General features: G+C 41.1%; 1 protein-coding gene across 1 annotated transcript in view; it reads right to left on the bottom strand.

The window, feature by feature from the left end:
* Positions 1-21,840, bottom strand: part of PLEK (pleckstrin) — a 743,287-nt gene that overhangs the window by 288,464 nt on the left and 432,983 nt on the right. Inside the window, exon 3 of the mRNA XM_044055991.1 lies at positions 1,936-2,117. Within this exon, the coding sequence (XP_043911926.1) occupies positions 1,936-2,117 (182 nt within the window). The remainder of the gene's footprint in view (positions 1-1,935; positions 2,118-21,840) is intronic.

Raw genomic sequence — 21,840 nt, 5'->3', positions numbered from 1 at the left:
ATTTTTCTTCAGAAACATACCCTGGACATCATCTTACAATCACCAGATTAGTTTTAGGGTTCTACACCAGCTTGGAGTGGCTTTTTCTCTGATTCCATAAAATCAAAAACCACTGAGTAAATATGCAAAGCGCTAAAAGTACAAAAATACTTTGTTTATTCCAATATCACAGACTTGGGTTTCTTGAAACCACTAGTTTAACTGTTACCTCAACTATTTGTTTTACCTTTGGGCTTTTTCTTTGATTAACAGAGGAGAGCGAGCTGGCAGTGCTGTTGTTCAGTTGGTCACTATACTGGAAGTCCATGGACTATATATATTTCACACATCCAAATATGAATTAAAAAGTCCACAGAAATGTATTCCAACTTGCTATACATAAATGCACACTTGCCAAGCAATCTCAGATTAATGACTATATAACTTGATCACAACAGCAAGGTCAGCCATTTTTATTTACAGTCAACCCATAAACCAAGCAACTACAGCCAATTATAGCCACTCAGTTGACTGAGTAAATGTCAGATAACAGACTGTGGTAAAATTACAAAAATAATGAAGGTCAGAGTAATTTATTTGAAGTTTATTTCATTCAAATGCACAGCAGCCACAGTAAACTACACTGACTTACTTCACAAAAATGTCCTCTAGTCCTGCAATCTAAATTAAAGGGTGTTTAAATGAGAAAAAGACAGAAGGGTCAGGCACTTTCACACATGGACAGTTTTTCCACTACTGAGCAGTTACAGCCACAATGTTTATACAACATATAACTGGTTGTGGTGAAAAAATAGACACAATAAAGTCTTTCAGCTTTGTTTCCAACTCACAGTAACCAGTATATAGTATTCCATCTTGCTTCACACAAATCTCAATAATTATGTAACATCATATTAAATAGCAAATTATAGCAGGGACATCATTTTCATCCACAGACATCCCTCAGCTATACATAGCAATTGTAAGCACATTGTTGACTGTGCACATCTCAGATGTCTGGTTGTAATAAAATAAAAATAAAACAATGCCTGGCAAATACATTAGTCCCACAAAGCCAGAACAATGAGCAAACAGTAGCAAGGTCAGCCACTTTCATCCACAATCAGTACCCAACAATACCCAGTAATTATAGCAATTTTGTTTCCTGCATACATCTTAGGTGTCTGTTTGTAATAAAATACTAAAATCAAATCATCAGCATTGTAATTCAAACACAGAGTTGCTACCCAGCCACACTAAAGTACTCCAACATTAGTCTTGCAAAGCTCTCATTGCCCATAATATCCAGTTACCTGCCAGAATAAAAAAATGGTGCATCACTTACTACAGAATGAGAACTATCATAGCTGTTTCTACCGTGGTCATAACATCTATTCTTCTGTTTAAAATGTGAAGGCTTTCTACTCTTTGGCATCCCGTCTGCAAAGCAGAAAATGAATCTGATTCATTGTCTAGATCATAGGAGGGACAGAACAAAAAGGCTGCAAATTGAGTGGGCAGGTCAGGTGCACAGCACCTCCTCCATAGGGCACCATAGCTATGACTGCTTTGAATCAATGTGCCATGAGGTATTTGTTCCTTTATTTATTTAAGCAAAGAGATGTTTCCGCCACATTTATTTAAAAACAATCAAACAAACAAATAAAACAATATGACCCTAGCTAAATGGCATCCTGTGTGACTAAGTAGTTTGGCTTCTGGTAAAGCTGGTTATGGATGGATGGTTACACTGGTAATCATAAGTGCTAGTTTATACTACTCCCACAAATACATAATATGTACATATTACTGCAAAAGAAGATGAAGAAGAAGAAAAAAATAATTTTATGATTTTTGATGTATACCAGTGTTCACTCCCATTTAGCAACACCTCAGCCTATGTTTCTTGTTGCTAGCAAGCTAAAAATAGTGTTAAAGTAAACTAGTCATGTTTACCCTAGGTTGACATTTTCTGGCAATCGAATTGATCTTCTGGTGGATTTTCTTGTAAATTTCTGGCCACCCTGTATACACTGCAATGCCCTTTTGATGTCTCGCACCCATGCATCTCTTTCTTCAAGATGAGTGGCTTGAAAAAAATGATCTTGCTGCTTTACTGTGCTGAATTTAAACACAAACTGAAAGAAAGAAAAAGTCATGATACATTAACAGCTCAGAAGATTATACACAGTGCATTTATATGCTTTTATAGCAGTTAAGACATCATGAATCAGCCAGCATCACCACTGCCCTAATTAATTTCTCCAGTACCATAAATACATATAGGAATCAAGGCAAACTAGTCTCTGCTATCTTTTTAGACCTATCCAAAGTATTAGATACAATTTCCCACAGCAAACTCTTATCCTGACTCTCTGAGCTTAACATGGACAACCCCACCCTGCTCTGGTTCAAAAGTTATCTGAACAGTCGCCTGCAATCTGTCAAATGGCTCAATTCCCTATCCTCCCCACTCCCAGTCACACTTGGAATACCTCAGGGTTAAACTCTTGTCCCCTTCTTTTTAATATTTTTACAAACCAACTTCACTTAGCAAACACAAAAGCTGAAATAGTGCAATATGCTAACGACACAACCCTAATCTGCTCTGCATCCAATATCCATATTTTACAATAAAAGACTCAAGAATCCTTCAGAGATAGAAAACTGGTTAAATAACTCACAATTGATTCTAAACCAAAAAAAAAAAAAAAAACTCACGCTGTTCCTCTCAACAAAGTCTAATGACCTCACCACCTTCTCTATATTCTCAACCAACAAGACCCTCATCATCCCTGTCCCAGAGGCCAAATTACTAGGAATTACAATTGACCAACAACTTAAGATATGGCAAACATATATCCCTAACTATCTCCTAAGTACACAAAAAACTAGGGACCCTTTATCTCTGCAAAAAATACCTAACCTCCGAGTCTAGAACAGCTGTAGCCAGAAGCCATTCCCTATCAATACTATTCTATGCCTTGCCAGTACTAACAAACCTAAGTCTGACCTTAACAAACGTTCCAGTTGTTATAACAAAATCGCCAGATTTGCCACCAATGCCAAATCACGTTCCCACCACTGCCAATCCTTACAAGCATTACACTGGCTCGAATTTCCTAACTTACTACGTTACCAACAACTCAACTTAGCACACCAAATGTTATAATATCCAGAGAAAACCCGTACCCTGACTGGCCTTCTAACCTTCTATAATGCAAAAAGACAATTATGCTCCAGCAACAAAGCCCTGATTGAAAATATTCCATGCAAAAACAGCGCTGGGGAGTCTCTCTTCCCTTATGAAGTTCCTAAAACCTGGAACACCCTCCCCCCTGACATCAGATTACAAAACTGTACTTCCACTTTTAAAAAAACTCCTTAAATCCTACCTTCACACCAATGAGCTATGCAACTGCAATGGGCCACCTTGAAACCTCACTAGTTGCAGGAATACTATTTCCTTATGCCTCTGGTGATTACTAATAATGCCCACAATCAATGGTCACTGTAAGTATTGTTCATTTGTTTTAATACTATGAAAATGCTACAAACTGTATATATGCTTTTGGACATTGTAACCAAGTTTTAAGCTAGTGCTTGCTACTGTCTGTCTTCTTTTCATAACATTGTGTATCATGTTTGTCATTGTTGGCTAACATTTATACTTTGTAATCTATAACTGTTACCACTGTTTAATGTTCATTGTGTTCTATATGGAGCTTTTCTCCCTGGGCCTCCACTGAAAATGGACACTTGTTGTCCAGTCGGATTATCTCAGTAAACAAATGTTAAATGAATGAATAAAAAATGAACAAATCAGTCTGTAGTCAGACTCCTGTTTTTAGAGCTACACCTCCACTTGAACTTATTCCAGGAAGACTTTTACTTCGATTTTAAAGCTATGCCTTGTATACCATTTGCTTCCATGAACTTCTGATATCTGTTTTATTGCAAACTGTTCTTTACATAATAAATATGGTAACAATGGTTGCCTAAGCAAAGAGCAAACACCCGGAAGGGAGACCAAAAAACAAGACCTATCTTTCAAGATCAAATTACAAAATAATGAAATATATATATATATATATATATATATATATATATATATATATATATATGTATATATATATTTTTTCTTACTCCTCAGCACCCCCTATTTATTATATATACTAACTCAGAGATCACACAACAGAGGGGAAAGGGCAAATTCCCAGACCCCGTTGTATTGCGATCCCTCACACAGAGCAGCTGGTAGTCAGAAAACAGAGAAAAAAGAATGTTCGCTCTTGGGTGTTAACGCTTAGTAACTGCAACTGAGAACAATGCATGTGTGTGTGTGTGTGTGTGTGTGTGTGTGTGTGTGTGTGTGTGTGTGTGTGTGTGTGTGTGTGTGTCTATTTTCCTGATTTTTGGATCAGAAAGTGTTTTCACTAGTTTTTCTGGTAACTATTTTTACTTGTTACTCATTTTCAAACAAATGCAAGTAGTCTTGTTACAACTGTTATAATATAGGTTTATTTTATATGCACTTACCAGAATACCATCAGATGCTATGTTAGCCCATGAATGTTCTAAAAGCACAGTGTGATTTTTTTTTTTTATGGACAGCTATAGAACTGATAAGAGTAAAACACAACATAACAATTCTTCTAAACTGAGTATTTGTGTTTGTATGTCTGTCTGCCTGTCTGTGTGTATTTCTATACAGAGAAGGTGCACAGCAAAACAAAAAAAAAATGCTACAGCAGCATTGACCAGAGTCAAGACACTGGTTCTTATTATTTCCATCCACAATCCCCTTTTCTCTCACCATAAATGAGGGTGGCAACGTGTGAAAATTCTTAAAAATTGTTGCATGTTGACACACTTTGTAAAATTAAAGTCATTGTATATAAGAATAAAGTCTAGGTACAATGTAAATGCTAGAAATTATTTTCTTGTGGCCATAATTTACTCACAATCGACCAAAACCCACAGTAAGATAGCCTTCCAGTGTGTTTTTACTCACAGCAGCAGACTTTAAATATCATGATTCTTCAGAAATGTAATGCATCTGACTAATCGTTTGCTCAGTCAAATCTGTTGATTAAGACAGGAACTGAAGCAAGCCTTGCAGGCGGGAAATGGATCAACATAAGTCACCACAAGCAATAACATTACCAAAGCTAATTTATTTATTGCAAATGTGTTTAATGGATGAATGTTACTCAGCAACAGATAAGGGGAATTGAGTATACATACTCTGTAAGATACATCACAATTCAAAATAATGTAGACACAGATAGATACACAAGATATAGCAGAACACAAGTATAAAGACTCAGCTAAATAACTGCATTGGCTCTATGCTTAGCATCTCCAGCATACACTGTACGACAGCCTGCTATGAAAGCACAGAATGCATCCAGTAGGATGATCCTGTCATAATGTAGTGCTTGGATCAGAAAGCTTGTCAAATTGTCTTGACAGTGTAAATGCTAGAGTGTAGACAGATTGCAGTACATCCCATAGGTACTAACATAGACAGAATAATTTTCCTGAAATAATGTTCTGGAACAAAACCAGGTGTCACTTTGACAATGTATGCTTTTTCATAGGCATTTTTCCTTTCTTTTTAATAATTTATTTTGTTCCAGCCACAGTTATTGGTCATAAGCTGTGTTCAAATGCCCCTTGGTGATTATCCACTCAACCTCGATGAGGCCTGTTATACTTGCCCCTTTATACCTGGGCCTTATGAAAGGATAAATATCTTATGTAAGTAGTTGGGGGAGATGCACAAAGACGAGATTAGGGTGTTTTGGCAGGGTGTCATTTTGACAATTACAGAAGGCTTTCTGAATTCCCTACCCCCTGTTACACCCAATTCCCAATGGTTAGTACATACGCACTTATTCTCTGGACCAGTGTCATTGGTCTCCACCAGTTACTGCTAGCCTTTGTTATATTCCCTGTGACACTGCCAGCCCAGCTATCTGGTATTTTGCAAATAATTCTATGTTATTTGTAAACATTGCTATGATTTATACAGAACTGTATGTTATGTACTGAGCTTCAAGAATGTAACCACAGCATACCATGCTGGAACATAGAAGTTAACTTAGAACATTTCGAGAAAATAAGTTAAAATTAAGTGCTTTGCAATGTGCTATAAAAGTTAGTTTCAATGCAGCAAGAAGACAGGATGTCTAGAGCTAGAGGTTTTTCTGTTGTCTTGGAAATTAATAATTGCTAGGTTTCAAATGTAAACGTGTTTTATTGTTTTACAACTTCCATGTTCTGCATATTTCTGAGAGATGTGTACTTCTCACACAGAGATCTTAAAATTCTGTTAGTAACTATTAGCCTGGGGACTGAATTCAGGTGACAAAAAGTGATGTCATCCAAGCTAACCAGCAGTAATGTTTATTATTAATTTAAGAACTCTCTCAGAGAGAGTTTGGCATTTTGTATTTTGTCTTTGACCTGGAAACATCCATCATCAGCACTTCTGCCTGTGTGTTGTCTGTAAGCAAGACTTAGGGCATAGTATCTCTCTTAGCTATAGATAGAAATATAACAAAGACTAGTTTAGATGTTTTCTGCATTTATTTGAGACTGTCCTGCAATGTTGTTTGAAAATATTTCCTGTGATTCTGAACTCTGAAATAACTGTTTGTTTTCTGAGTATCGTCTTGTTCTTTTATTATTTATTATTAAATATATTTAAACCTATCTTTGTGGCTGATATTTGTGAGACATATTTAAGCTGTTGGAGTACTTGCATATGTATTTTCTGACACTGTGCAGGCCACTCCAATAGCCTTGCTCTTGGTCAGACTACCATTTGGATTAATAGTAACATTACACAGTAGGATTGATCACCCTTTGTAAGAGCCTTATAGTAGCTGATAAGTAGGTGTTGGTGGCAGTGATAACTACCTTATAGTCTGGGCAGAACAGGACATAGCTAGTGCCAGCCTTCCCCAGGAGTGTCTGTGTGTTTATCTATAAATCAAATCTCAAAGTGTGTGTGTGTGTGTGTGTGTGTGTGTGTGTGTGTGTGTGTGTGTGTGTGTGTGTGTGTGTGTGTGTGTGTGTGTGTGTGTGTGTGTGTGTGTGTGTGTGTGTGTGTGTGTGTGTGTGTGTGTGTGTGTGTGTGTGTGTGTGTGTGTGTGTGTGTCAGCTTTGTGGGCAGGGACATGAAGCACTGGTTGGACAGAGAGGATGCTGGAGGTCTTGGCTTGACCCCTCAGCTGAGATCTTAACAATATAGCTGTACCAGTGGGGAGCCTTACTGGATATCTGGAGAAAGAGGGAGAAACCAACAACCAGACTGACTGTGATCTCTGTGTGCTCTTAAGGGAAACTGTACTTTACTGTGTGTGTACTTGTCATCTTCCCATTGTGTATGTCACTGTTGCCAATGGTGAGGATTGAGGCTCCTTGATTACTGGGCCAGTGCAGGCGCATCACATGCCCCTCCCCTTAGGATAGGTGATCTGGTAAAAAAATTGCTCTCAACTGTCTCCTGTCAGCCAACTCCTCTGGCATCAGGTTTGCTAACTGAACAAGAGTTACTTGTGTCACAGTCAGGGCTTCATTCTCCTACTCCTTGGAGATGAGTATTAGGCAGTGTTTTTTGTTTAGTATCAGACTAACAGAATATTAAAAAAGGAAATGGTTGTCAGACTAGCCATATACACCATCCATGTGGAATTAGTTGCCTAAGAGACTGTATAAACTTGACTCATGAGGTCATTTAAAGTTACCTGGCAACAAATAAAGTATGGTTACTGCCTGGTTAATATGTTAAACACACAAAGGTAAACAAATTGTTCCTTTTTGTAATACAAAGAATATAATGCTATTTATACACTTTGTATATGTACGAAACTTGAAACATTGCAACTATGTATTTGCATATCAGATGATCCACAAAAAGACCTTCTGCAATCAGTAGCTGTTGGGATTTCCCCTTCCCTGCACGTTTCCCAGCTATCTAGCTTCAGAGCTTAGGGATATGCATGTCATACAAAAGATTAGTATGGGGTACTTACTTTGCCCCTGTGTTTCCCAGTTTGACCCCCTTGCACTAAGCAATTGACCACTGAGCCTTTGTTGTGTGACTTACAGGATCGCAGCATGACAGTCGGCAATGCATGTTTTGCTCCCAATGTTGAAATGCAGCAGAATCTGTACTGATAACTATTATGCACCTTCCAGGGCAGGTGCTGTGGGGCTTCTTCAGAATTTTCTTAGCACTCGCCAATGACTAACATAAGATTCACATGTTTTTAGTCCCTTTAGCTTTATACACACAGGTCAGGCATATTTTTATCAACCAGGAGAAGTGGTTTACAGTAATTAATAAAGACTTGAAGGATATAATTTGGGAGGGGAGGAGGGCAAGAGTCAAGTAGAATAAGTTTATTCTCCCAACAGAGCAAGGAGGTTTAGGATTACCTGGTTTGAAGGGATATTTTAGGGCTACACAAGCAGAAAGCTACAATTCAGAGTGGAAACAGATGATAATGAAGCAGGAGGTAATTCAAGAAATAAGGAAAGAATGGAATTCTGGATGCAGATCCTTAAAGAGAACAACAGCAGTCATACATAATATATATTCATAATGCAGCAGAAAGTATAGTAAGACTATTCCACATACTAACAGTCCATAAGTGCTATTCTTATTTATACTTCACCACTGTTGCTCTAACTCTCATCAGATACCTTATGTTATATTAAACACCTTCCCTTATTTAAAAAAGCAAATCCTTCCCTTATTAGAAAAAAACTCCTTCCCTTTTTTTTAAATAACAACAAAAAAAGTTTTGCAATTATATCTTCTATGCTCATTAAAACATATTTTTAACTGTTATGTATCTAACTTGCTTATATTTTATAATTTTCTATGCTCATTAAATATGTATTTTACACTATCATACATGTTTCCTGCTTATCTTTTTACAACGACTTTGTAATTCTAATACTTCTATTGATTTTGCCAGTATCATATATGCTACATGCTACTTGCTCATCTTTTGATTATGACTTTGTAATTGTAATACTGTTTTGGAGCTTTTTCCCCAGGTCTTCGCTGAGGGTGGCAGGCATATTCTCAGAGAGCATGACGGTAACCAGCAGGGTACCACAAGGATCCATGCTAACTTCTGCTAATTAGCATGTATTGATCTCCACATAACCAAATTTGCAGATGACTGTAAATGGAGTGTTGCATGCAAATTCCCTTCTAATATGCAGAAGCTGCAAAGGGAACTTAGACATGTTAATAGCCAGTGCTAAGACAATGGCCTAAAATTAAATGTAATATTGTTACATTTGGTAAACAAACCCTCTGCCAAGCCTATGATATAGAAAACACCCCACTCCAAAATGAAGATGATATGAGAGACTGTGGAACACAGGTAGGTAATCCCCTCTGCTTTGATCATTATGTTGCAACAATGGTCAGGTTATCCTTCTCTCTGGCTAAGCTGATCCTGATAAGTTCTTACCCCTCTATACTCTGCACTGATCATGCCCATCATGAAATACAATGCCTACTTTGGGATGTATCTTACTAAACATATTCAACAGCTGGAGAAACTCCACAGGTCCCTGACAAAAAAGGTCACAGGCCTAAAGGATCTGGTATACCAGGACAGGGTGTAGGCCTTGTCTCTGTAGTCACTGGCATATAAACTCTTGCGTGTGTGTGTGTGTGTGTGTGATCTGTGCCTTACCTTCTGGGCCACTATGGGCCATTATGGATCTGGCAATTCAAGACTTCTTATTTCTCCACAAATAAAACAGCCCTGCAAACACTTTAACCAAATATCTAAACCTGCTTCAGGGAAAAAACACATCATAGTGGAGAGACGGATTTATCACATAACAGCTGCTCTTTCTCTAGACAAACTTACTCTTCAGATCAAGAAATGTGACACACTAGCTTCCTTTTCAAACGGATTAGACAGTTACATGGGTATTTATAAATATATTTCCAATATAGTTGGTTTATAGTTTCTTAAAAAAAGGAGGTAAGTTCTAAGGGAGGGCATTGACAAGTCATAAATTGCATGACCCAGTTGTCTTCAAGGAAAATAAAAATAAAACAAAACATGGACCATATTTTCTGTTCTCTGCTGAACTTTATACTCTATAAATACAAATCAACACACACAGACAACCCCCAATAAAGCAACACTGCCTGCCTAAATCAAATTAGAATGGAAAAAAGTAAAAAAAATAAATACTAAACACTAATAAGAAACTGATGGTCAAAAAGAGCATTGCTTGCAAAATAGACCCAATCCTGTTTAACCTAAGTAAAAATAAATCACCTAAAAACAACTAAACTATATTAGTAAACTAGATAAAAAATGAAATAACACTGCAAAAACATGCATTTGTTAATGCCAAATGTTGGCTTACAGGATATCAATAATTTAGGATAAGGAAGTAATGGCAGAAAATATGTTTTGGAGGATATACAAAGTATAATTTTCAGTGGAAAGTCTACTGTGGTGGAATTAAGGTTACAAAAGAAAAAGCAAGTAAAATATGGTTATTTAACCATTCATCGCTCCCGGCTCACTCCTGGAAAGGAACTGTGTATCCAGTGGGTTTAACTGAATATGTGTATTAAGACTCAGAATATATCTTACAGGTACGTGCAGACCTTACAAATGCAAACATGAAAGCAAAATAAATGTGATGGAGTGCAAAAAGATTGGAGGAGGAAAAAAAAACAAGTTAACTAAATGCAATTTCTGATCAAGTCACACTCACCAAAGATAAATAGGAGATATTGTTGATTAAAAAAAATGAAAATAAAAAAATACAAGTCTTGGGATCAGAAAGGCTTAGCACAATGCACAGACCTTATTTCAGAAGGTTTCTGCAACACACTAAGACTTTCAAATACAGAGACCACTCTGCTGCTGAGGTTTTACCCTATGGGGCCCTCAGTGTGGAGAGTGGTCTGACAGGCAAAACCACATGCCAGTGGGAGAGTGGTCTGACACGAGTGGTCTGATAGACAAAACCACATGCCAGTGGGAGAATGGTCTCACAGGCAAAACCACATGCCAGTGGGAGAGTGGTTTCACAGGCAAAACCACATGCAAATGTGGAAGTTGTGGTGTAGCCATGTCTTTTCCCCAAGAAATGTCCACCGTTTTCTATTTTGCTCAGCCAAGCAATTCAGAGAATTACTCAACTAAGTAAAAATGTAACTCTAGGAGAAAAAAGTGGCAACTGCAAAATCACCCATTCAATCCTAGTAAAACACTCATGGTGCAGGTAAGTTCAGTGAAGTCATGGGGTAAGGTATGTGAATGAGGCTGCATGAATATGTGTGTTTATGTGAGGGTAAGTCTGCCTAGGTGGTCGAACTGCTGGGAGGTGGTGATTAGGAACTGAGAGTTTGAATGTGTGTGTACTGGTTTGTGTGTGTGTGTGTGTGTGTGTGTGTGTGTGTGTGTGTGTGTGTGTGTGTGTGTGTGTGTATAAGAGATTCTATGAGTGTGACTGAATGTGGGGAGGGCTTGATTGTTGATGAACGGCTGTAGATGTGTGACTACATGGATGTCTCTATATGTGTGTGCATGTATGTGTAGGGTGGTGCCTTTGCTAATGTGGTACATGAACCTCTAGGAAGAACACTAGCATGGTCAGGTCTGATAATGTTAGTTCTTGATTCAGATACATGGTAATGAGCTGATAATGAGGTCTTTCTCACTGCGACCACACCTGTCTCTGAATTCTATTTTCTCACCATCAAGCTAATTGGCAACCAGTGGGGCAATTAGCATGAGCAATTAGAATTTTTATTGAATCTACATAACAATAAACACCATTTGCCTATGGATTAAAACAAGTTATGTTATTTTTATAGGTGCTATTTATTGATCAAGGAAGATCATCATACAGGTTTCATTCATGAGAAAAACAATGAAAAGCAATGTTTTGGAAAACCTGATAGTGCCAGTATTTGACATTACATGGTTGAATAAGGCGTAAGATGGAACACACTTTGAATTAAAAAAAAAGAGAGATGCACATTATCAGCAACATAGCAATTTTCTGTGGTGCGCATATTCCATGGTAGCTGACAGGTATTAATGCACAATGTACAGGGAAATGCAATCTTCTGATTGGAGCTATGATATGCTACTTTGAACTTTATTATGATGGAAAAGCAACACTTCTGAAAATGTGCATATAAAGCAATGGTTGATAGTGTGACATTGTATTAAAAAACACAAAGAGGGAGGAATGTAGCACTGCTCTGTGATAGCTTTTGTGCAATACACAGTGAATGTAGCAATGCTTTGCACACTGTATAATAATGCACACAACGGGGTAGTCATTTTGAGCTGACCAGCTTTGTCTTCCCTTTTAGAATGCCTATGAGCTTCAGTTCTGTACTACAATAATTTGGCAACTAGCTTTGCACAGTAAAAAGTTACCTTAATGCCTGAAATTTATTATTGGAGTAGAACTGGCAAAGGCATACATAAGGAAGATTACATTCTTGCAGGTGTGTGTGTGTTGTGTGGAAACAGCTGCATGGTCATGGCTTATCTTCCTAACCACTAGGACTGAACCATCAACTTTCAGTCTACCCAGAGCTGATCTAAACTGTCACATGCTTCGACTCCTCTCCTTTACTCATAAGACCCTTCCACATGCCTTATTCTCGGTGTAATTATTGTCCTAAAAGAAAACCTGCAATGAAACATCATGTCCAGCTTGCAATGCCTTGCAGAAGTATTCAGAAATGCCTAAGTGGCAACAACACATATATCATCTATGGAATAGGTCTTAAAAGAGGTTTGTGATGTAGCCACAGTGCTGGTAGAGCAGGCTGTAGGTGTACTATCAAACGTCTGCCATGCTTAGCATAACAGTATTTAATGCACTCAGACACCACTTAGATAATCCCCAGGATTCATTAAACTCTACATGGACTGTAGGAATAGTGCAGGAGCTGCTGCAGGCAATATGTCTGCCAAGTGATTCAGCAAAGGGCTCCCAGGACGTGCACGAGCACTCCTACACTATTCCTACACAGGCACCACTGCCTTATGCTAATTACCTCATTTGCTGGTGAAAACCATGCAAATGAGGTGAATTAGTGATTCAGCAGACAGGCAGGTGTCCATGCAGGAATAGTGTAACCTGTAGAAATGTATTCGGTTACTAGCTGAATACATTTCTGCAAAAAAAAATGGGATCATGCTGAAAATAAAAAAAAAAAACAGGGAAAAATCAATTTTGACAGAAATCTGCATTTTGCCACTATAGTCAATGGCATGCAGAATGAAAACAACACCAGGGAATAGTGGTTACTAAGGGGAAAGGCTCAGTGTAAGTGTCGTAACTCAGGAGTAAGACAGTGGTGTATGAAAATGAGGGGATTTATACTGAATCACAGATTTCTTCTAAGTGTCAGACTGTACCTAACCGTGTAGGTGCTCTAACACCATGGTGTAGATAGGAGGAGTAGCTAACATGAAAAGAGGGTGTGTCATGATTGCTGTAAACACATTTGAGCTCAGTGACATGTGTTTGCCCTTAGCTAAGCACAGCTAAGGCAGGGTGTGTGTCTGAGGCTGTATTTCCCTAGTCCATGAAATGCGGAGCATGTTCACATCTAGGAAGGGCCAGTTCTGATTAAAACTGTTTACTTTAGCTAAATGGGTGTGCACAGTGTGCACTGGGCCTATAAAAAAAAAAAAAACACAGGAGATAGCAGAACTGCTCACATTTGAGCACCGGGAATGCACAGCTCGCATCAGGGCTTAAACAGGGAGGAAATGGGAAGGGGGAACTGCAGAAGGAAGGCAATCAAGGAGAACAAGCATAGCTGGCAGGTGGAATGTATCAGAATCAGCCAATTACACAGGCAGCAGCCCAGCACACTACTATAAACTATGCTAACACCTTTCAGTCTGGGTTTTCCCGCAGAAACTACACCACTGGTGCACAAATTCAGGGGAATTTTAAACTGAGAAATCTAACAAAACATGTTAGGGGCTGCTGTTGCTCTGATCTATCAGCATGTGCTAGAGACTGAGGGTGGTGAGGAGGATAATGCTGACAACCAACTCAGACTGAAGAGGCGGAGAAGAGTGTTCAGACCCAGGGTAACCTACCAGGGGCTACATGATCTGGAGATAGTAGAATGCTACAGGGTGGACGGGGACATACTTCAGCAAATTGTTGAGCCGTGCAGGCCTCACCTCAGAGCCAGAATCAACAGAGGGGAACCCATCCCACTGGATACCAAAGTATGTGTAGCCTTAAGAATACTAGCTACAGGTACTTTCCAAAGACCAGCTGGGGATATCATGGGGTTCTCACAGGCATCTGCATCCAGGATATTCCACCAGTTCCTGGATGCCAAGCAAACACATGATGCTGAGCACATTTACTTCCCCAGCACCCGTGAGGAGAGGACCAGCAATATGCATCTCTTCCACCATGTAGCAGACTACCCAGAGGTACTGGGTGCCATAGACTGCATGCACATCCACATCAAAGCACCATGAATGGGGTAGGGCCTACATAAACCACAAGGTCTTCCCCTCCATCAACTGCCAGGTCATGTGCAATGCCCAGGGCATTATCATGAACATGTGTGCTGGCAGCCCTGGAAGCTACCATGACTCCAACATCTGGCATTCGTCACAGCTGTACCAGGTGTTTGTCAGTGGGGAAATCCCATATGGCCAGCTGGTGGGGAATGCTGGCTACATACTGGAGCCGTGGCTGATGACACCCATCAGAAATGCACACACACCCACACAAAAACGCCATAATGAGGCACACACCCAAGCCAGGATCATTATAGAGCATGGGTTTGGGATGTTCAAGTCATGTTCCTCTGCCTTGACACATCCGATGGAGCCTTGGAGTACTCTCCAGCCACATGTGCACACATGTTCATAGTATGTGCCATGCTACACAATATGATCCTGCGGAAACAGCTGCAGCAGGAACAACATAGGGAAGAGCCACACCGCCCCCACCATTGCCAAGGCCTACACAGGCACAGAGTGACTCGGAAGAGGAACATCCTGAGCCTGCCCCTGTAGGAAGATGGAGGTGTGTCCAGTATGCCCTGGCCTTGGTAAAGAGGCAACACATAGCACATACACTGACAATGTAGGGCCCCAGGAACTGATCTCTCTCTCTGACTTGCACACACAGGAAAATGGATGCCAAACATCACACCGTGTATACCTTATCATATATAGGCAGTGTATTGTGTGCATCTGACATAGTCACCCCTCAAGCACCATCCTCACAAAAGCCGCAGGCACAAAGTAACAAAATAAAGGAATGGAGTCGAATTTTCTGATAGAATATCCATGGTATTGATCAAGCATGTAGGAAATGGGGTGGCTAACTGGGGTAGCAGCAGACAACTGACAGCTCTGTGGGACAGTAGGAAGTGTATCCCCAGCTCTGACCTACCCACACCCTAGTTGACAAATACCACTGCAGTATATGTGGTGAGCCAAATAACTGGGGGGGGGTCATAGGTCACATGCATGGATGTCAAAATGGGGATTCCATACCCACCTCCAGCCTAACCCAGCAGATCAGCTGTAGAAAACCATACAGAAATGCCTGGCAAAGGACCTCCACATGGTGACATCCATGAAATCCCCACCCACAGACTTTTACACAGTGATATCACAGCAGGTCTGGCAGTGGCAGTATGTCTTTGCAAGGTAAGAAGTCTGAAACTACAAATGTCTATGCCAGAACAATCTGACCTATGGTTGATACTGTTATGCCTATAGACTGAAAGATAGGGCACACCACTGTGCTAAATGGGACCAAAATGCTAAGCAAATATCAGCACATTCTGTGCAGATGTGTATCGTGTACAGATGTGTCACCCCCCATAGTCCCATAGAAATGCAGTAATGTTCCTAGACTTAAGCAGCATCTAGCTGTCACCCAGACTGATGGCGCAGTAGTAACAGACAGCAATTGTCAGGAACACCCACAGTCAACTTACTGGTGCCATTCCAGGGGTGTCTACTGCCAGCAGCCTGGGAACATATGATCCTTAGAATGCACTGCCTTGCTACAGATAGCCTGCATCTGTTACACCTGGCCTACAGGCCTCTGGCAAATGCCTATGCATCATCAACAGTGCCCTGTTAGGGAGTGTCATGGGGTCCATAACACCTGCATAACACAGTCCACAAATTGCAAAGAAAGGCCATGCTGATAACTGCTTGGAGCAAACCTGCCAGCCTCAGGGAGCCAGAAATCTGGACAAAGCCATGAATAATGGGGTGAGGAAGGTCTAAAGAGAAGGACACCTGTGAAATACTGCTCCAATAATGTTATAAAGTTGATGGAATGATTTGCATTAGAATGGAATGCCTGATGGATAGGAAGTCTGAAACTGTAATGTCAACTGTCAGTGATATCTGACTTCAACCCTGAGTGACTTGCAAAACACTTTTGCTTGAAAACCACACTTGTTTGGGTAACCAACAAGATATACGAGTCATGGATGTGGACATTCTGTGAAACTCTGTACAGCCAACAGGCAGGGTTAGGAGTTTAAACATGGGAATGTACTCACTGCAGGCAGTCCTAACCCTGGAAGATTGTGACATGTCCACATCCAAAGAACCCTGGGCCACAGCCATGGGGAGTAACACACCCTTCCCTGATCACTCATCCTATGTAACATCCTGACCCCATGTGGCCATCCAAGCAAAATGAGGTGGACCATACATATGTGTGTAACAAACACACACCTCCAGGCTGGTCATACAGTCTGACACACACAAGACCCTCCAAGTGCAGTCAACCATTGAGGGGAACCCAATGCAAAGTACTGGTAGTGATAGGCAAACATATATGACCCAGTATACACATACACCCACATATATTATCCCCTACAAATCTATCTAGAGTATGCCTGTCACCCTGATCCTGTCTGACTTATATTACCCAACTGTGGACTGGAAATCAGACCAGGCCAGAACATAAATGCACAGAGAGTTCACCACTGTAATATATCACCAAGGTGCTGGACCATTTCCACAGCACCAGCAGTCAACTGCTTGTAGGCACACCACCCAACAGGCTGGATTGTGCAAGAATTCATAGCATTTGGCCCATAAACCTGGTGTGTGCATCATCCATCCTGTATTCCTCTGGCAAAACACTGTGATGATCTGAGGAGGTATGTCACGAGGTACTGAAACAATACACGACAGTGCCAAATGGCATACATGCCGGATGTCTGTTAAAACAAGCCTTGCAACCCTAGCAACCCATACATTACTGAGAGAAATTGTCACAATGCCCCCCCCATTTCGATAGGCTATCTCCGGATATCCTGCACCAACAGGTTGAGAGGTATGGGTGTAGCACAAAACATACCAGACTGGAGTACAACCATTCATGGAATGGAGTCCCAGATGTACTACAGAATGACACTGTGCATGCTCATACACTTAGAGAAATGTCAGTAGGATCTAGGAATGAACAGGCCTTCCCCACCCAGTGCACTTCCCATTGCCCCACCTTAGCAGTCCTAAAGATGTCTGTCATTATAGAAGTCACTTTTGTCAGATTTCAGCCCCATAAGTTGTGTGGTACATGTGATAAATGCATAACATTATAGTACAAATACCTAGTTAGGTAGGAGTTCTAATCTCAATCCTGGTAAATGTAAAAGGGTGTATCTACAACTAAAAGCTTTTGGGTCCATTCAAACCCCATACACTTCCCTTTTCTATACATTAGCAGTCCTGCAGATATCAGTCAGATGTGCCTTCCATCAAGCCTCAGCACCATAAGCTCTATGACACATGTCATAACTGCATAACACTATAGTAGAAATAACTAGTTAGGTAGGAGTTCTAATCTCAGCCCTGGCAAAAATAAAAGTGTGTATGTGTCTTTACAGCTAAAATGCTTTTGGGTCCATTCAAATCCAGTACACTTTCCCTTTCCCTATTTTAGCAGTCCTGCAGAATCAGTCACCTTAGAAGTGCCTTCTGTCAGGTTTCAGCCCCATAAGCTATGTGGCTGGCATGCGCGATAACTGCATAACACTGTAGTAGAAATAACTAGTTAGGCAGGAGTTCTAATCTTAGTCCTGGCAAATATCAAAGTGTGTGTGTGGGTGTATTTACAATTAAAAGCTTTTGGGTCTATTCAAACCCAGAAACTTCCCCAAAAGTGTGTGTGTGTGTGTGTGTGTGTGTGTGTGTGTGTGTGTGTGTTTACAACTAAAAGCTTTTGGGTCCATTCAAATCTAGTACACTTGCACTTTCCCTACTTTAGCAGTCCTGCAGATATCATTCACCTTAGAAGTGCCTTCCATCAGGCTTCAGTCCCACAAGCTCTCTGGTGCATGTGATAACTGCATAACACTGTAGTAGAAATAACTAGTTAGGTAGGAATTCTAATCTCAGTCCTGGCAAATGTAAAAGTGTGTGTGCGTTTGCGCACATGTGTGTGTACAACTAAAAGCTTTTGGGTCCATTCAAATCCAGTACACTTCCCCTTTCCCTACTTTAGCTGCCCTGCAGCTATCAGTCACCTTAGAAATGCCTTCCATCAGGCCTCATCCCTGTAAGCCCTGTGTCACGTGCGATAACTGCATAACACTGTAGTAGAAATAACTATTTACAAAGGAGTTCTAATCTCAGTCCTGTCAAATGTAAAAGTGTGTGTTTACATCTCAAAGCTTTTGGGTCCATTCAAATCCAGCACACATCCTCTTTCCCTACTTTAGCAGTCTTGCAGATAGCAGTCATATCAGAAGTTCCTTATGTCAAGCCTTAGCCTCATAAGCCCTGTGGTGCATGTGATAACTGCATAACACTATAGTAGAAATAAATAGCTAGACAGGAGTTCTAATCCCAGTTCTGGCAAATGTGTGTGTGTGTGTGTGTGTGTGTGTGTGTGTGTGTGTGTGTGTGTGTGTGTGTGTGTGTGTGTGTGCAGTTTAAAGTATTTTGTGGCCTCTCTCACCCCTTTACAAGGGCTGGAGATGTTTCTCAACTTAGAAGTACCTTTGCACAACTGTTACCCTATAAGCTCTGTGGCGTGTGCGATAAATGCATAATGTATGCGTGAACTGCATAACGCTATAATACCATCAACCACATAGCTAGAGGTTCTAATATGAGTCTTTGGAAATGCATGTGTATTATTGCATGTATATGTGTATGTTACAATATTTTGTGGCCTCTCTCAACCAGTACATCCCCTATTGCCATAATTTGCAAGGCCTGGTAATGTCCTTCACTACAGAAGTAGCTTTGGACAAGTGTTACCCCATAACCTCCATGGTGCATGTGATAAATGTGTAACAATGTAGTAACAATAAATAGATAGGTAGTGGTTCTACTCTAACTCCTGGCAAATGTGTGTGAGAGAAGAGTATTGTGTGTGCATGTGTGTGTGTGTGTGTGTGTGTGTGTGTGTGTGTGTGTGTGTGTGTGTGTGTGTGTGTGTGTGTGTACAGCAGTGTTTGGAAGTGTGTACACTCATGTGCGTGTGACAGTAGTATGAAAACTGTCACACCAACTACACAACCCATTGCCATGCCTTACAGGAGCATGTGCTGTTAATCACTATACATGTATTTCAGAAACTCAACACACTATGAGCTCTGTGCCCCCTGTGATAACTATTTAACACTGTACCACCAATAACTAGATGGGTGGGGGTGTCAAACCCAACACTGGCAATCGTGATCCTGTGTGTGTGTGTGTGTGTGTGTGTGTGTGTGTGTGTGTGTGTGTGTGTGTGTGTGTGTGTGTGTGTGTGTGTGTGTGTGTGTGTGTGTGTGTGTGAACAGTATTTTCTTTGTGTTGCATCAACACAATACCCTCTGTGTGTGTCATATTCACAAACCTTTGGTGTGTTCCATCCAGTACACTTACCATTGTCCACTGTACAAGAGCTGCTGACATCAGCCACCATGCACTTACCTGTATACACCCCTCAGCCATATCAGCCATGTGGCACATGCAAGAACTGTTATACAGACCTGTTAATTGTGTACAGCTGTACCCTGCATATGACACAGTCAATGTGTTACCACACTGCTATACCCTTTGTAGAAAAGGACTGCAGGGTTACATCCTCCTGACAGACAGACACCTAGAACACAAGCAGAATACATTATGGAGACCACAGTCAGTCAGTGCTAATAACAAAAATAATGCACCATGGCTGGACACCTACACACTCTGACATGTAGCCATTAAACATGCTGGCTGACAATGCTTTACACAGCATTACATTGCTAAACTGTACTAAATTCACCCTGTGCATCAGAACCATGTTAGCATGTCCTTGAATTGATGGTATGTATGACAGGTATGTGGCACAGGTGTCATCATATGCACAGGGTGTGGTATGGGTTTGCCAGAGGTCTAGGCTGAGCCAATTGGTTGACATCATGTGTGTTGGTTGGGGGTTGTGTATTACATGGGCCGTGTGGAGGTGGTGTGTGTAAGTATGGATGTGCCCTAGCTGTGATGGTAATTTGTGTGTGTATAGATGCACACAGTTCTGACATGTTGCTGCCCTATACAGGGGTGTGTTGGACAGCCTCAGACCATAAATGGCAGGGTTTACAGTTCACTGTGTCCAGCCAAGGACACGGGAACTGGGCCTGCCAGGAGTTGTTGTACGGCCATATAGACCTTCAGCCGTTCATGGTGCTGTCCTATGTCCATGTGGCCAATGGACAACTCCCAATACATGCTCCAACACAGACATCCCACGGTCAAGGAGTGCCACCATCTCACCCAACCATCTATCCATGACCTCAGCATAATAACGATAGGCATCTGCAAGATCATGGATGTTGTCATGCATAGCTGGAAGATTTGCCATCTGGACCCTGAGAGTTTGTTTGGTGTGATGTTCCATAAGTGCCTATGCCTCCATGACAGTCCGAAACATGCATCTGGTAACACTTCCTGTGGCACTTCTGGCAGGGCTGTGATGGGCAGCAGTCCTCTAAGCATCCCTGTCCATCCACCTGTGTGGGACCTCACCTGTTATCCAGCTATGGCTGGTGTCTACAGGCAAACTTGCCCTAGTCACCACGCCTGTCCCATGCCACCACCCACCAACTGTCCCTCATCTATGGCCATTGGTGATGGGGCATGTGTGGACATTGTGACTGTGTGTGGCGATGGGATGGACAAAAGTGGGATGCTAACCAATGGCACAGATGCAGCCCCTGACAACCCACCTGTGCCTCACTATGCCTATCATCATTGTCAGTCTGCAGATACAATGACATCAGTTTCCACGCGGGAGGGACCCTGACCCCCATCACCACCTGTGAGGGGAAGGCAATATATCTAATTTTATACCTGTTCAGTATGGTTTAATTACACACACACACACACACACACACACACACACACACACACACACACACACACACACACACACACACACACACACATACACACACAGTTACAGGTGAGGTGGCACAAAGATATTACACAGACCTCACATTACCCAGCAGTTGACATGCATGACACATGGCCCTCAACATCATACATTGCAGCCACTTGTAAACCTTGTTACTAGCACTCTACATCTCTGTGATGCATGAGTCATGTTACTAGGTGACATCCCTTCCCTTAGCACACACTGCACCCATCTACACATTATTGCTGTGCACCTGTATAGCACACTGGCATCTACTGTAGACCATACCTCACAACTGTACAAATCATTGTTGCACGTGTTGATGTCTGGCACTTATGTTTGCTCTGTTCCTCAACCCCTATGTGTTTGTCTGACACATAACTGGGATGATATGAGGACTGATGTCACCAATTA

The sequence above is a fragment of the Protopterus annectens genome, chromosome 1.part2 (genome assembly GCF_019279795.1).
Source record: "Protopterus annectens isolate FY-2018-M chromosome 1.part2, PAN1.0, whole genome shotgun sequence".
Classification (NCBI taxonomy): Eukaryota; Metazoa; Chordata; order Ceratodontiformes; family Protopteridae; genus Protopterus; species Protopterus annectens.
This window is presented reverse-complemented; position numbering and strand designations above follow the sequence as displayed.